Genomic DNA, 15,043 nt, shown 5'->3' on the forward strand with positions numbered 1-15,043 from the left:
CCCAAATGATACTATGATACTATGATACTGTAAACAGGAAAGGAATAAGGATAAGAAGTAATGGATTTTAAGTGCTGTAAAACAGGCTATTAAAAAAAGCTTTTTAAAAGGGTATAATTATACATTAAAATAGACTGCACAGGGATGCTACAGAATATCAGTCGGACACAATTTGCACAAAACATCAAAACGGTCATAGCTCATCCTATGCTGAAGCAAAAAAGAAGTCTAGTTAAGCTCTGAGACTTTCCGGCCCTGTTGTTTTTCATGAATCAATGCAACAGGATTTTTACGTGGATATAGGTCAGACATAAAGTATATATTCACATTGTATTAGGATCATTGATATTTGAAAATGCTAATGGAAAATGTTTCCTCACTTAGGTTATTTTCAAAGTATGAACGGAAATCCAGCAAAACTGGTACACATGGAAGTTACCAATCTCAGTAAAAGTGTTAACTCTGGTCTTTAAATATGGATGCAAATACATACAGGATAATCACTAATCTCAGCACTGGCATAGAGCATTTCTAGTTTCAAAACAGCATACTTTGCATGACAGCAAATTAATTTTTAATGGACCAAATTTAATGCTCATCTTTATATGCCAATTATTCCAGTCTTTGACCTATTGTGGTTTATAGTTAACAAATTTGACTGAATTGAAAAGAACACATACCTGGATATCTTCATCTGTTGATGCATTAAATTTGTCTCTTGGTTGTGGTATGGAAGAAAATATGCTTTTGCAACTGCAGTACCTTTGGGTAGAAAATGGAATTGTGAAGAAATTAAAAATACTGGTAATAGAACTTACACAAACATTTTGTGGTGGGCATTTTTTACTTTCAAGATTCAATAGCTGTTGCTCTACAAATCACTAAGTGAGAAGTAAAATATTTTGAGTGTAGACTGGTAGGTAACTATTATTACACTTATCACTTGGGTAAGTAAAATTTATTTTGTGATGGGAGTCACAGTAAATATACTTTATTAAACAATGACTTTTGATAAATCACCTGACATAACTTTCTTCCACCACTAAGTGAGAAGGTTTGTCAGAATAATGACATGTTCATTTGTCCAGACTCCCTCTTGTCTGGTACTGTATGGAGCCAATGGCTTCAAAGCGATGTGGATGTTAAATGCTTAAAAGTAAGAAGAGAAGTGGTTTTGTAGGCTCTGATAGAATCAATCACTTACTAACATAAACAGCCTTTCCCCCTTTTTCGCTTGTAGGGAACTTGCATGCCAAAGTGCCATCCACAACAATACTGGTAATAATACTTCATGACACTGATAGTCAGATTATTTAAATTTGTAGATAGGAAGGTAGGAGATAGGAGAAATGGATTTCATAGAAATAGTACTCTATCGATAGTTTCTACATCAATAAGGTTGATTTACCTTTTGAAAAGGCAATATTGGAGCACTGTCACTGATATTGTTCCAAGTGCTATCAGAAATAAAATCATAAAAATAGAGTAATCTTTCCCTTGACCTGAAACATCCAAGAGAGAAAAAGATCTTAGCATGCCAAAGAGCTGTTTTTGTGACTGTCAGTAGTGAATGCAAATTTCACCTATTTTTTTGAACAATCTGAAGGACTTCAACTTGACTTCTTACAGAACCTTGTTAAAAAATTCAGCTACACTTAACGTATTTTAAACCATTTCAAACATCTAAAATAATTATAATTAAAAAAAAAATCCAGAAAAGGAGAAGAAGAAACAGTCACAGAACGAATAACAGAGCAAAAGTGATGGAACTGTAAAAAGAGTGTTGAGAAAAGGGTGAAAAGGAAGATGTGGAAGGAAGGGGATGATATTCATGGCAAAAACTTGAAGAACTGAAAGACAGCCTGAGCACTTTGAACCGAAGACAAGACTGGGTCTATCTCCACCTGTTCCTGTAGCCCTGGCATCTGAGTAACTGCTGCCTTCACAATCCCAACTAATCAAAGGCTGATACCAGCCTCCGTTGCTGTAGTACTGGAGCTTCTCCTCCATGTGAATAATTTCCACCTGATTCCTTCCATGTCATTGAGTAAGAATTAAGATTTTTATTCGTATCTGTGAGTGCGAGGGAGAAAGGGAAGCAAACATGGTACTATTGAAAAAAAAATTAAAATAATATTTCACAGTCTTACCAAACTCGATGGGTTTGCTCCATTCCCCCCAGTTTGAGCTTACGAGACAGTTTTTTCCACGTGCTCTGATTTTCAGGATGTATTTTTTTTTCTCATCGTAATTTTGGAATTTGTAGCTGTTGTTCCTTACCTAAAATCAAAGCAATCAGATTGTCCATTTCATCCCATAGGCAAATATTAACAAAACTTGGATTTTGATTTCCTGATACAGTTTCTAAAGAACTAATTTATATGATGTTGTAGAGATCTACTAGTTAAATATTCTTCTCCCCAAATTTAAAACTGTGATAAATCAGTTCATCCTACCGCCAAATCTTTCTGGTTTTTGAAGTTTAAAGTTGTATTTTGAAGTTTATTGCATCTTTAATTAATTTTGCGATGCTTTAAGGACACTTTTTTCCCTGTCCTTGTTTATGGATCCTAAAAAAATCAGGACAGAAAGCTGAAACTGGAGAACTACCCTGTAAGTTCACCTTGCAGCCTTTGCAGGGATTAGTAATGCAAATATTCCCTGGATAGTGTCTGTCTTTGCTAAACAGACTTAATGTTTTTGAGACAATCCAGGAACATATATATCATCTGTCCTCATGGTACTTTATACAAAGTCTGAAATCTGCCAAGACTAAGATGCTTCCAGGGCTGAGAGGATCACTTATTTGTCAAGGACAGACTGACAGTGTGTATTCTCTTCCACAGATTTTGAAGATCTCAGCATTCCCTCTGTCTAGCTGTCCTGAACTACAGTGGTATTTTTCCACCAACAGATATGAGAAAGAGAATGTTTCCAATTTTTATTAACCAAAATGTCACATCTGTCTTAAGCAAAATCTATTTGTACTGTGAATGGGAAGTATGAATTTTTGTGAAATGTATGGAAAATTCTGCCTAGTCTAAGCTACCCCATCCAAAAGGGATGTATTAAGTTTACACATAAAGATACCACAGGAACATATTTTTCTGAACTCTCATTGCTATACTGATACAAAAACTATAATTCTAGAAGTAAGTATGTTTTATATAGTGATATTTACATGCTTAAGTGGGCAAAAGCACAAATTTATATATGACAAGAATACTTACTTTTGGAGGAGGATCCTTTTTCTCTTCTTTGGGCTCATCCTGCAAACCAAAGACAAATCTTCATTTTTATTATTTTCTTGTCAAATAATCAAATATTTCTGCCTCTTTTGTTCTCATTTTCTTGCTTATAAAGATCATATGTAACTTTAAACTGAAAAATCCATTGGATATTCTGCTCCAGTAATGTCCCAGAGTATAGCACTTTATTCAGAGTTTTGACTTCCTCCATTTCATTTTAGAAGAGGAAGGAAACATGAATTATTCATCAGTGGTTGTGAGAAGCTGTATTTGCCTCTAAGGGCATGTTTACACTGTGCATTCTCATCCAGCAGAAGTATATCCAAATGACACCAGCAATCAAGTCATCATCCAAACACAGCAGATCTGGGAGCTGTGTTTTCACAATAGTTCGATAACATGGGGCAGAAAATTGATGTGAACAGCAAATTTACCCTCCTTCCAGTAAAAGTCTTTGTTAGATATCTGCGTGATCCATACTCGGGGGCTTTCCCCAAAGTACTGTGAAGAGCTACTTACACATCCCATACAATCAAAATTTAAGTAACTAGAATCAAACATTGACCTGGATCAAAGAACCTGAAAATTTTGAAAAAAGAATAGGTTCAAAAATGAGTGAACAAAATCAACAGCAATGATTTTTGCAAGGATCCCAGAAGACATTTAAAAGCTGAGGTCCTGGAAACATCTATCGCATGTAGTGTCAGAAGAATAGCTGGCATTATGGAAAAGTCAGAAAGATGTTGTTGGAAGGAATGTCTCAAGTCAGAAAATACACCTGCTGTGTATGTCACATTATCAAGCAGACTAGTATTTCCCCATTACTCATTTTCAGCCGAACTCTTTCAACTTAGGTCATGATGGAAGTCATCAGCCTGTGCTGTGAATGGGGAGGGTGCAAATGAATTACTAAAAATTTAGTTGCCTTACCTCTGATGGCCCCTCCCAAAAGGTGTGAGTGATATCTGCCACCTCCATGTAGGTACCTCTGGTACCTTCAGTACCTATAGCACCTTAAGGGGAATGAGGCACCTACTGCTCAGCTGCACAAAGCCCTAGATGTGCATTGACAGTTACGGGATATCCATGCTCCTTTGCAGGCACCTACATTAAAGTGTCTCGGTCTGTGAGATAAATTTCACACCCAAATATAGGAATCTACTGAACCCCACTCATTCTGACTGCAGCACGGGAAAGAAGAGGTAACGTGTATTTCTTTAAAAGAGACTTTTTGATAATATTGCTTCAGTCATATGTTGTAACCTATATCTTTATGTAAAACACTCTAAGTATTTCACACAAGATCTTACTGTCAAATTATACTGGCCAGCTGGAGAGCTGCGTGTACTGCAGTTGGTCCTTCAAATAGCTACCAAGGTAGATACTATTAATGCATGCAAGATACAAAATCCAGACGATTCAAACAGCCTGCAAGCTGCAGGCCTTGTTTTGAATGAATTAATGAGTTTTAATGATGTATGCTTTATTGCAGTTGTATATTTATGTTTAACCCTTGGCTGTTCTGTCCTGTAATGGCCTTGTGTTACAAATGCCTAAGAAATTGCCACTACGGTAAGCTGGTGAACTGACGGTGACTGGGAAATGGGGTAGGTGGGGAGCACTGATTTGTCACGATGCAGACGTTGTCCAGATGTGGCAATAATGTAATGGTAAAACAGGTATCCGTGGTATCCGTGGGGTGAGGAGGAAGAGTGCTATTACTTGCCTCCTTTTCGAACTGCTGGGCTCAAAGAATTTTCCTGCCCGTTGTCCTTAGGGGTGTTAAAATCAGGTCCTTTAGGCACTGGGATTTGTGGAGGACAATTTGACACCTCAACCTCTCTGTGCCATTGTACTTGGTGGAAACCAGACATACCTCGGCTATGGTGAAGTACACACTCTGTGTTGTCCTGCCCTTTGCCTGGGGTCACTATGGTAAGTTGGCAGTGCTCTGCCTATAGTGTAGGAGAAATCCCAGCTCAGTTCTGGTACGTACGTGTTTACATCTGAGATGACAGTCATTTTAGGTTCCTCTTTTATAGCCAACAGAAAGAAAGAAGCACTTTAGGGGCATGATTTGTCTGTCGTCTACCTTGGAAGGAGATGGGTAACACCACACCTGACTGCAGAGAGAGTAGAGGGTAACTGACTGAAAAGCAAACGCATCCATTGCGGACATCTACCCTGGGCCTCTGTGAACTTTCCCCTGAGGTGATGGTATCTAATTTTTCAGAAGAGTGGCTTCTGTTTCAGCGCTGGTTTCAAAACGGGGGTTTTGGCAGACACTGTGTAGACAGGCAGGGGTTGGGTTGGATCAACCCGGCTCCAGGGGAAGGTTGGCATCTGAGGGAAGGCTGCCGAAGGGCGACAGACGGCAGGAAAGGTGGTGGAGGAGAGGTGTGTAGGCTGAGGGGGGCAAAACAGTCCCACGTGTTGAAACTGAGGGGCAGCTGTGAGATATCCAGCACCTGCAAAATGCCAACGGAGTGGCCGAAGCCGAGGTGCCCTGGGAAGCAGGGCCAGTATGAGGGGCCCTAGCCTGGGCTGGAGGCAGCCACCAAGGCAGTGCCCTCATTGCAGATCGCAGGATGCCGTTACCCGGTCATCTTCTGTGAGACACGCTCATGCAGGAAAGCATCACAGGTGCTCTCCCTGTTGTTGGACAGAGACCCCTCATAACATTTCCCTGCTCTCCTCTGCTTTTCTGCTTTGCACCTCTGATTAGTTTGAAATAAGGTCATGAGTGGTGGGATTCGAGACCAGCAGAGCTGGAACAGGAGGACAGCACAGCTTATGAGAGAGAAGTTAATAAAGAAAGGAAACACAAGTTTGCACATTACAGATATGCATGTATGTAGGTATGGTGCCAAATAAAAACCAAGAAATTGTTTTTACCTTATTTTGTATGCTAATTTCATACAGAAAACACTTTATGTTTTCCACATGACTTGTAAGGGGTGGTTGCCATGTAATTGTGCAACCCGCTGAATCTCCAGTACACTTGGCAGTGACATTTAATGGAGGAGTGAGTATTTCTGGAAAGAAATGACATAATTAATGTAGACATGATCAGTAACCAGCTACAACTCATGTGTTCATAGCAAAATACATGAGAGATTGAGGCAACTGATGTACAACTGTGTGCCATTGACGTTGACAAATGTTATCTGGTTAACAGGAGTAAAATACAGTAGCAAAACTTGAGAATTTATCACTTCAGTTGTTGGACATCTGAAGTAACTGAAGTTCATGTAGGAAACATATGAAGGATTTTGTGTAAGTAGTACAACCAGCATTTTCTTCTTCATCTAAATTTCACATTGACAGTGCAAATCTCCATAGGAAAAAAAAGATGCAAGTTTTTGTGCTTGTGGATTATTCATGTAGAAAATCAAACCATCTGAATTTGAGTGCCTACAATATAGTTGACTAGGTGTGACCTAAGTGTCTAACCACTATAGTCAACAGAGACCTCATCAGTAGTGCCCATGATGTCTGCAGAGCTCTTTGGCATACCATGGAGCTGGCGTGCTCATCTGAACAGCTCTGGGCTTTACAGCCTGCATCAGCTGCAGGCAGGACTCGGTCTCAGGCTGGGCATTTCAGATGGCTTAGGACACCCGGGAGGACCCTGGTGTCTTACAGGTCTTGGGCCACATCTGCAAGCCTTCTGCATGCCTCAAGTGTTGGAAGGGGTCTCAAGTGACACTAGAGGCATGTTTTTAGGCAACTGAATCCTGTCACAGATCTCTGTTGGAGCTTAAACACCAAGCTCAGACATAGGTACCCACATATTTAACTAACACTAGTCTTCATTTGCAAGTTGAACCCTCCTGGTTTTAGGACACGTAGCTCTTGTGGCTCTCAGAGAGGTGTGAAATTAAGGGATGGAAAAATGAACCCATCAGAAAGGTGGCCTTGTAAGTCTAACCATTGCGTTTTATCACTTGAATTCCATGGATATCTTCACACCACTTCACTGAGCAGTTATTTCAGGCTGCCTCTGCCTTTGCTTGTTTTAGTTAATTTTTTGGAACTATATTCTGTCAGCTATCAGGAGCGAAGTCTGTTCTGCAGTGCAGGATCCTGCGGTGGCTACAGAACTTGTTATATTCTTCTTTTCTCTTCAGAGAAAAATTCCCCACTTCCTTATTTTATAAAACAGTAATAATATAAAAATGTTCACTTACCAATTTTATACAGTTGAATGTACTCATCATAGAACTGGATCAGGGAGTCTTTGCTAGACCCGTTCACCAGGAAGTAAGCTTTTTCAGTCTCTATCCTCACATTTTGGAATCTACATCCTATGTTTCTGCCATTTTCATCTTTAATGTAAAGCTCGCATTCCATCTTTTCATCCTCTCTGTATATAGCAAGGTATTCTAGTTAAAGGTGGGCAGTGTGATGTGTCGAATGAGAATTCAGACTCAAGCAGACCCACTTACCTCGAGTTCTGCCAGTAGAGAAAATATTGGGTATCTCCTGGAGCATCCCTGCCTGCCTGCCAAGTGCAGTTCATGAGGGAAATGTTATAAATCACACAGGAGAAGTTTTCAATGGCTGACCCATTCATGCCTGCAAACACAGAAATGTCTGTGACGGGGAAAAATTGTGCGACTGCTCCAAGCTGGAGGATCTTGGCACACACTTAGATATGTTAGACGCCTGCAACTCCAGCTGGTTATTGCTTGGGTTAGGAATAACAACTGAGAGAAAGCTGGACTCTCACCCTATTTTGACTGCCTCTGAACTGTGAAATCTGGGAGTGAGTAGAGCATTCACACAGGTAAAGGAAGGTACATTGCCTTTTAACACCATCCGTGGTGCTACAGAGAGAAGTATTTCTCCTTTACCAATTAATGCCCAGGAATCCACTTCTGAAGTGTTTACCCACAGCATTTAAACAGATGGGACTTTCTACCCTCCGATCAAAGAGCCTCCTGGCTAGATCTTTCCACCCTGATGTGGGTGACAGTGACTTGATCTCCTCCTTTTCTGAAGCACACTGAAGAGGGAACCTCGTTTCTTCAGAAGCTCCCTCGTGACCGGGCTGTGCAGGTGTGCTTAGCCTCCTTCTCTTTTCTTCAGCCAGTTTTCTTCTTTCTGCGGCATACCCCAACTTCAGCGGAAGGGTGAAAGCTTTCTCCGCTACTACCTCCAGCCCCCTTCTGCCCCCAGCGCTGAGGGAATACTTCCACCTTTGTGGAAGCAGGGGGAAACCCCCTGGGGAATTTGCAGGCTTGGAGGCTAGGACCAGCTGAGGAGGAACACCAAAAGCAAGAGGTTTTAAGAGGCAGCGTGTCCTGGCTTGTGTTTCGAGAGTCACCGTGAGAGTGTTTCCTCTGTCAAGTCCCCAGAAAGAGATGAGTAGGGAGTGCTTTCTCTGCTCAGATATGAGCAAGTGGCTAATCTCATCACCTCTGTCGAGTCTGAAATACCTCAGTTGCTCACAGTTGCAGGAGCGCTGGTGACTGAGCAATTTCAGTGGAGAACTGAGTTGAGAAGGAAGTGGAAAACAAGCTGTAAAAATTTCAGGTTTGGGATTATGAAACTAGGATCTGCCTAAATCCCACTTTGATTAACTCCCACATGGGGCAGGCTCAGAATATCTTTGTAAACAGTTGGCTCAGCTCGATGGGTGCACAGCAGTTGGGGGAACCTGCATGTGTGTGTGCGTGTGTCTGTCTGTGTGTGCACCTGGATGTGCACGCCAGGGCCAGATTAGGAGATCAGTACATTCGGTTTGCCCTTGGCTGCTTACCACCGGCATTTCCTTCCCTCTCCTCCTCCCGATTTATGGATTTCACTGCTCTCCAGACTCTACCTTTAGGTAGTTTTGTGGTCTGGCTCCTGACAAACTCACCAACAGCCCAGCAGAAAAGCATTTAATAAAGAAATGGGTGCTAACATCTTAATTTGTAACAGCCAGAACAATTATTTGAATCCACCCTTAAACCACTGTAATTTAGTGACGTTTTGGAGCCCTAGTATGAAAGAGAATAATGCAATTACTGACACATTTGTAATAATGCATCTCTTGCAGAACTGTGGAAACATTCATTACAGAGCAAATAATTTTAGCAGATCTGCAAAAAATCATTATTAATAGAAAATAAAGCGGTTAGTTACCTACTGTGTAAGAAATTGTTTTCTGAGGCCATGTTTGCCTTTAAAAGTTTGCAAATGGAGAAAACCTTATCCAGACTATAGACATTACCTCCAGGGATAAAGGTGCATTTTTTTGAGGTGTTTGTGTTTGGCACTTCAATGATAAAGAATACCCCTTTGTGCAGAGGCATGTATTGTTCCACTGGAAACCTGCAGAGTGGGCTGTTCACCTGGAAAAGAACATGCTGATGTTTTATTTCTGTGTTTTAATTCTGCTGGTGTTAGATAATGCTGGCTATGGAAGTGCAACTCAGAAACTCAATTCATAGAACCAAAATTTTGCGTATGTTATGTGTTTTAGGCTAACTCTTTCCTTTACCACTTGAAGGTGATGTAGAGTGGAGCTGAGTGATCAAAAGCATAACTGCACAAAAAGCTTCGCAGCTTGGCAGTTGGATGCTACGCTAGTGTGCAACTATTAGAGAAGGCTAATAGTACCCCAGTGGCCTAACAGAAGATGGTTAATAGATAGGGGAACCACAATGGAATTTAATCAAAGGATTAAGCAAAATAGAAGTCCTTGTCTGACCTCCCCAGGGGTCAGAAAGGTGTCTATGGCATTATAATCTTCAGTAAAGATGTGATATGTTCTTGTAATATGTATTTCTAATTAAGACATCTGCTTTGCTAAGCTAAATAAGCCATCTCTACCTTTTTTTCTGTCAAAGTTTTTTGTTTGGATAATGTGGGCTTATAACATAACATGTGATACAGGCATGATCCAATTTACCAGGAAACAAGTGAAGAACTTGAGATAATGAAAATCCATGACAGTGTTTGGGGAATTATTTTTTTATTTGAAGGGTCTCTTGCTCTGTCTCTCTACATTCTCTAGGAGTCTCAGTCTCACAGCCCCTTTTTTCAGCAGCTACATCCCTGTTCATGATTCAACGTCAGTACAGTTCAGGCTGTCTCCTCCTTTCCACTTTGGTACCAGAACTTCAGTTCTGTGGCATGCACGGGATGCTCCTGCTGCAGCAAATGCACCCTGGCCTTGGTGACAGCTTTCCACAGCCCCTGACAGATCAAGCTGTAGACTGAAAACAGCCACTGCTCAGATTTTACCTGCAACTGATTAATTTTTTCAAAGTAAGTGAAATCAATAAAAGGTAAAGAAAAAGGTGCAATTACTTATCTCCATGAATAACAAGTTTACCTCTTTCTCTATACTTTCTACGTCCCTGTCCATGATGGTACATTTGTACTTGGAGAAATTCTTACTGCTCTCCCAGGACAGTTCCATTTTTCTCCAATTCATTTTCACGTTTGTAATAGGTGATTCTTGTGCCTCTGCTGAAAGGGTCACAGAATAAATTCATTAGGGATATGCTATTGTTTTTGTTGAATGCAGAGGATAGAATCTGTCAGGCTTAAGACGACAATTGCCAGATTAATTGCAAATATCTCTGATAATGAAGAATTAAACACTGTTTCTCAGATTATATCTGCAAAAACATACTTACACCCCGTACACTGGATGTCAGCATGCAAGGGATGAAATGGCATCATACACCACCAAATCATGCAAATGAGTCCAAGAGTATCAAACATCCCTGGAAAGAGAAAATGAAGCCTTCAGGGAAAAAAAAAAAAAATAAAAAAAGAAGAGGAAAATGATGCCAAAGTGTACTTTGCTTTCTGCAAACCTTCTTTTTTTCTCATGGGAGGAGTCAAAGATGCTGTCTAATTCACCTCTAGAAAATATTCTTTAGAAAAGCCAAGCAGAGGGTGTGCTTCAGGATGTCTGACAGGCACCTCTTCTTTGAAAGAACTGAATAGTCTCACTATTGTCTATTACAGCACAACGGTTTGAGGTAGAGAGGCCACAGACTCTCATTATGATACATACACTCATTGTACACTCTCATTATGATTCTATACACTCGCTGTATTTGGTGCAGAGACCATGATTCAGGATTACTATTGACCCACGTATCTATCCTAACTATACCATTAGAAAGTCAGATTTTCTTGCTTTCCGATCCTGTGAACATCACTGCAGATTTTCTTTCTCAATGCTTCAGCTTCTGCTGCAAAGTGAGCATTTAGACTGGCTTTCAACCATTTGTTGAAGGTGCCTTTTGGGAAGTGGATGGTTTGGCTTTTGGTTATGTCAGGGTGTGGATGACTCGCTTCTCCATGAGTGCTCCGTTAAAGCCAGCATCACCACCAGGCATGTTCAGAACCTGTACCTGCTCCTGCCAGCATGTTTTAGGAGTGCATGGAAAAAGTCCATGAGATCTGAACTGTCTAAGCAAAGAAGGAAGAGAAAGGTCTCACTCTCTGTCATGTTTTAGCAGGAATTAAATGCTGATGTGCTTACCTTTTTTTGACTGTGGCAAAGAAGTCTTGCTTCAAAGTCTTTCATGGCTGATTTCAAGTTTTCCTGTAGTAAGGCCTTAATAACCCTTAAAATAATGTTTAGAGCAGTGCCCTGAATCACTTCTCATTCTTCTCCTGGAGGCAAAGATCAAAGCTGACAGTGGACATACTGTTGGTTTTGTATATGTTATTTAGCAACTTCAGCGCTATTTTCTATCATCTTTTCTTCTTTTCTTTTCTGACCACAGACCAGCTAAGAACAGCTTTCCATTCAGAAAAGTACCTTAGAAGCTGGAATTTTGATGGGCCTTTCCAAAGGCCATTTGGCACTGGATAACCCTGGATTCAGCTGCTTTTCCTTGTCCTGAATATCCCAAATAGCAGCATTTATCATAAGCTTGATGACACTTCTGTCAGTTCCTGACAAACCTGAATGAATTTTTCATTCTTATATATGGTCCCTCACTTTTCACCTCTTTTCATGGAAAACTGAATATCCTAAAGAATGCCAGTTGTTAGGTGTAGTTTACTGTATCCCACTATTAAATAAGATACTATTTTCTACACTTTCTTTGTTATTATTTGTTTTGGGTCCTGACACTGTTGAATCTTACTGTGGACATTATTAAACTTTGAGGATGACTGCTTTGTAATCAAAATATGATGCTAGCTCATAGAACTATGTTCATAATAATTTTAAACTAATATAACTGCAGTGATATACAATTGAACTTGGGCTATAAAATATACTTGAGAGGCTAGGAAAAATTACTGAACCTACTTAGGGCTATTTTAGAGAATGTGAGTCTCAAGTCTTCATGTACAGTTCATTTGAACAAAGATTTACATAATCACAAACAATGTACATCATCATTCTTGGTATTTCTGCTCCTCTGCACCTACAACTTTCTTTCTGTAAGTTGTCAGCATTTTCTAGAACCTACTGTCATCTTTGTGTGTTTTTCAGTCCAGCTTCCTGAAGTGTCATAATACATGGTAATGATCCTTTCCAATGGGGAATGCTACAAAGACAAGATATTTTTCCAGTGTTTATTTCCCCTCTTGACTTGCCTCCATTATGTCTTGATAATGAAACAGATCTATTAGTGTACCTGCAGATAGCTTATGTGGGATGAAATTTGATATTAAGACACCTAAAAGTATCTACAAGTCAGTATTTACACAAGCACTAGTTGTTTAGGCTCCTGTTACAGTCAATGGACATCTGGTTGAATTCCATTCACTGCTTCTGGAACACAGAAATAATTTCTCACTGCTTGTTTTAAAGTCTTTGACTATTGCTATACAGAAGTCTTATTAACCTTTTTAGTGTCTTCCTATTTTTTATATATTTGATTTTCTGCTTCCCTCTGCTGAGTTTCTTTGATTTGGAAGTCTTTTTCCTAAAGGCATTTTTTTAAGCAGCAACCAAATCTTATACCTGGTCAGGTTTTGAGGTTTCTTTTGCCTACTTTTTTCTTTTCTTGTCTCACAGAGTGTGTGAATATTTTCTCTGGTGAAGCATTGTATAGACCATGTGAAGGAGGCTATGCCTCCCCTTGCAGGCTATGTGAGCGTAGGAGGGGGTTGGCAATGCTGCCCGGTTCAACAAGGTAGCTCATGGCTGTACTTTCATGTGTTGTCCTTCTCTAGCATAAGAAACACTTGGTTCTGGCTGGGCTGGAGTTAAGTTTCCCCAAAGCAGCCCATATAGTGCCACGCTTTGTATTTGTATCTAGAATGGTGTTGGTAACACCCCAGTGTTTTGGCTGTTGCGGAGCAGTGCTCGCACAGCATCAAGGCCGTCTCTCCGACCCCATCCCAACCACCGTGCAAAGGCCAGTAGGATGGGGGTGGGCAAGAGGTTGGGAAGGGACACAACAGTCAGGAGAGCTGACCCCAACTGACCATAGGGATATTCTATACCATATGACATTGTGCTCAGTGTATAAATCTGGGAGAAAGGAGGACTGGGGTGGGAGGAGGCATTTGTTATTAAGGCATTTGTTTTCCAAAGCAGCTGCTGTGTGTACTGAGGCCGTCCTTCCCAGGGAGTGGCTGGATATCATCTGCTGATGGGAAGTAGAGAATAAAGAAGAGGGGGAGTGAGAGAGCGGCTTGGTGGGCACATGGTGGCCAGCCAAGGTCAAACCACCACAGTATTTTTATCATTATCACAAATGGCTCTCCACTTTTCAAACTACATTAACTCCCTCTGTTCTTAGAGGTTTACGTCCCTCACCCCAGAACAGTTTACTTCAAATTTTTGCTAGTTGCAGTGTCAGAAACCAACGAGTTGGAAACCAAGATATTACAGGTCACTGTAGGGAATTTACATTACAAAGGAAGTGTGAGTACCCGCAAAGGACGACACCACATTCATTCCTGTGGTGTGGAGGTCTGAGCAGAGCTAGTCAAACACTGACATCACCTCTTGTCAAATATATCTGCATCTTAGGTACCATTTTCCTTTTCTCAGAGGAAGTTAAACCTCTTTGGAAGAGATTCCTCTATTCCCAGCATTTGTTTTTCTCTTTTTTTTTTCTACATGAAGAAGCAACATTGATTAATGTTTTTGTTTGTTTGTTTGTTTTAGTATTACCTAGTAGTGTAACTTCCTGGTGGCAATTTTCTTGATTGCAGGTATTGCTAAGGTTAATTCTAAGACTGTGAGGTAAATTCTTACAAACTCAGGAAAAAGAGAAATACGGTAATATTTTGTTACTTGCCTGTCCTTCTATATTTATTTTAACAGTCATTTCAGAGTGCTGATTTCAGACTGACTCTGCTTGTGTTGAAAGCAAAAACCCAGATAGACCCTCCAAGCAAGCTGAAGTCTTGAATATTTCCAGGAGGCACCTCACATTTCATGGAAATTGGCTTGATGTGACCCATCCGTCATTGTCTCCAGGAATCAAGCCAGGACAGGATACCATGTTGGGTCTGCAACAGAGACAGACTCTTCACTGTAGCCTGACTCCTCTGCTTATCTCTTGCAGCATCAATCTTTTCTTTGTAAATCATCTTGCTACAGTAAGGATGTGGCCACATCTGCTGGGAAGTGATACTGAAGAATCTTAAGTACAAAGAGTACGGAGGACTGGCTGTGTAATGCTATGTGAGATATTGGTATCACCAGTTATTTCCACATTCCCATGCTCTCAGTGACCTCCCCAGTAATGCACATAGGAACCTCGAGACCTGTTGTCCTTCTAGCCTACCCCTTTTCATATAAGCATATTTTTCTCCGTTTTGTGCAATCTGTTCAGTCATTATTAACCTTTTCGCCTTCCTTTCCTCAT

At 40.6% G+C, this 15,043-nt stretch overlaps 1 protein-coding gene across 1 annotated transcript; it reads right to left on the minus strand.

Moving 5' to 3' along the window:
• Positions 1-680: 680 nt before the first annotated feature.
• LOC104156959 (granulocyte-macrophage colony-stimulating factor receptor subunit alpha-like) lies at positions 681-10,970 on the minus strand (the record flags this gene model as incomplete). Its single annotated transcript, XM_009704731.1, has 10 exons — positions 10,883-10,970; positions 10,576-10,712; positions 9,469-9,589; positions 7,697-7,826; positions 7,439-7,614; positions 6,144-6,283; positions 3,231-3,269; positions 2,151-2,280; positions 1,409-1,502; positions 681-762 (listed from the first exon to the last, which is right to left on the minus strand). Coding segments are annotated over exons 1-10 (1,137 nt in total), but the record flags the coding sequence as incomplete, so codon positions are not given.
• Positions 10,971-15,043: the final 4,073 nt, after the last annotated feature.

Source organism: Cariama cristata, unplaced genomic scaffold (genome assembly GCF_000690535.1).
Source record: "Cariama cristata isolate BGI_N322 unplaced genomic scaffold, ASM69053v1 scaffold6877, whole genome shotgun sequence".
NCBI lineage: Eukaryota > Metazoa > Chordata > Aves > Cariamiformes > Cariamidae > Cariama > Cariama cristata.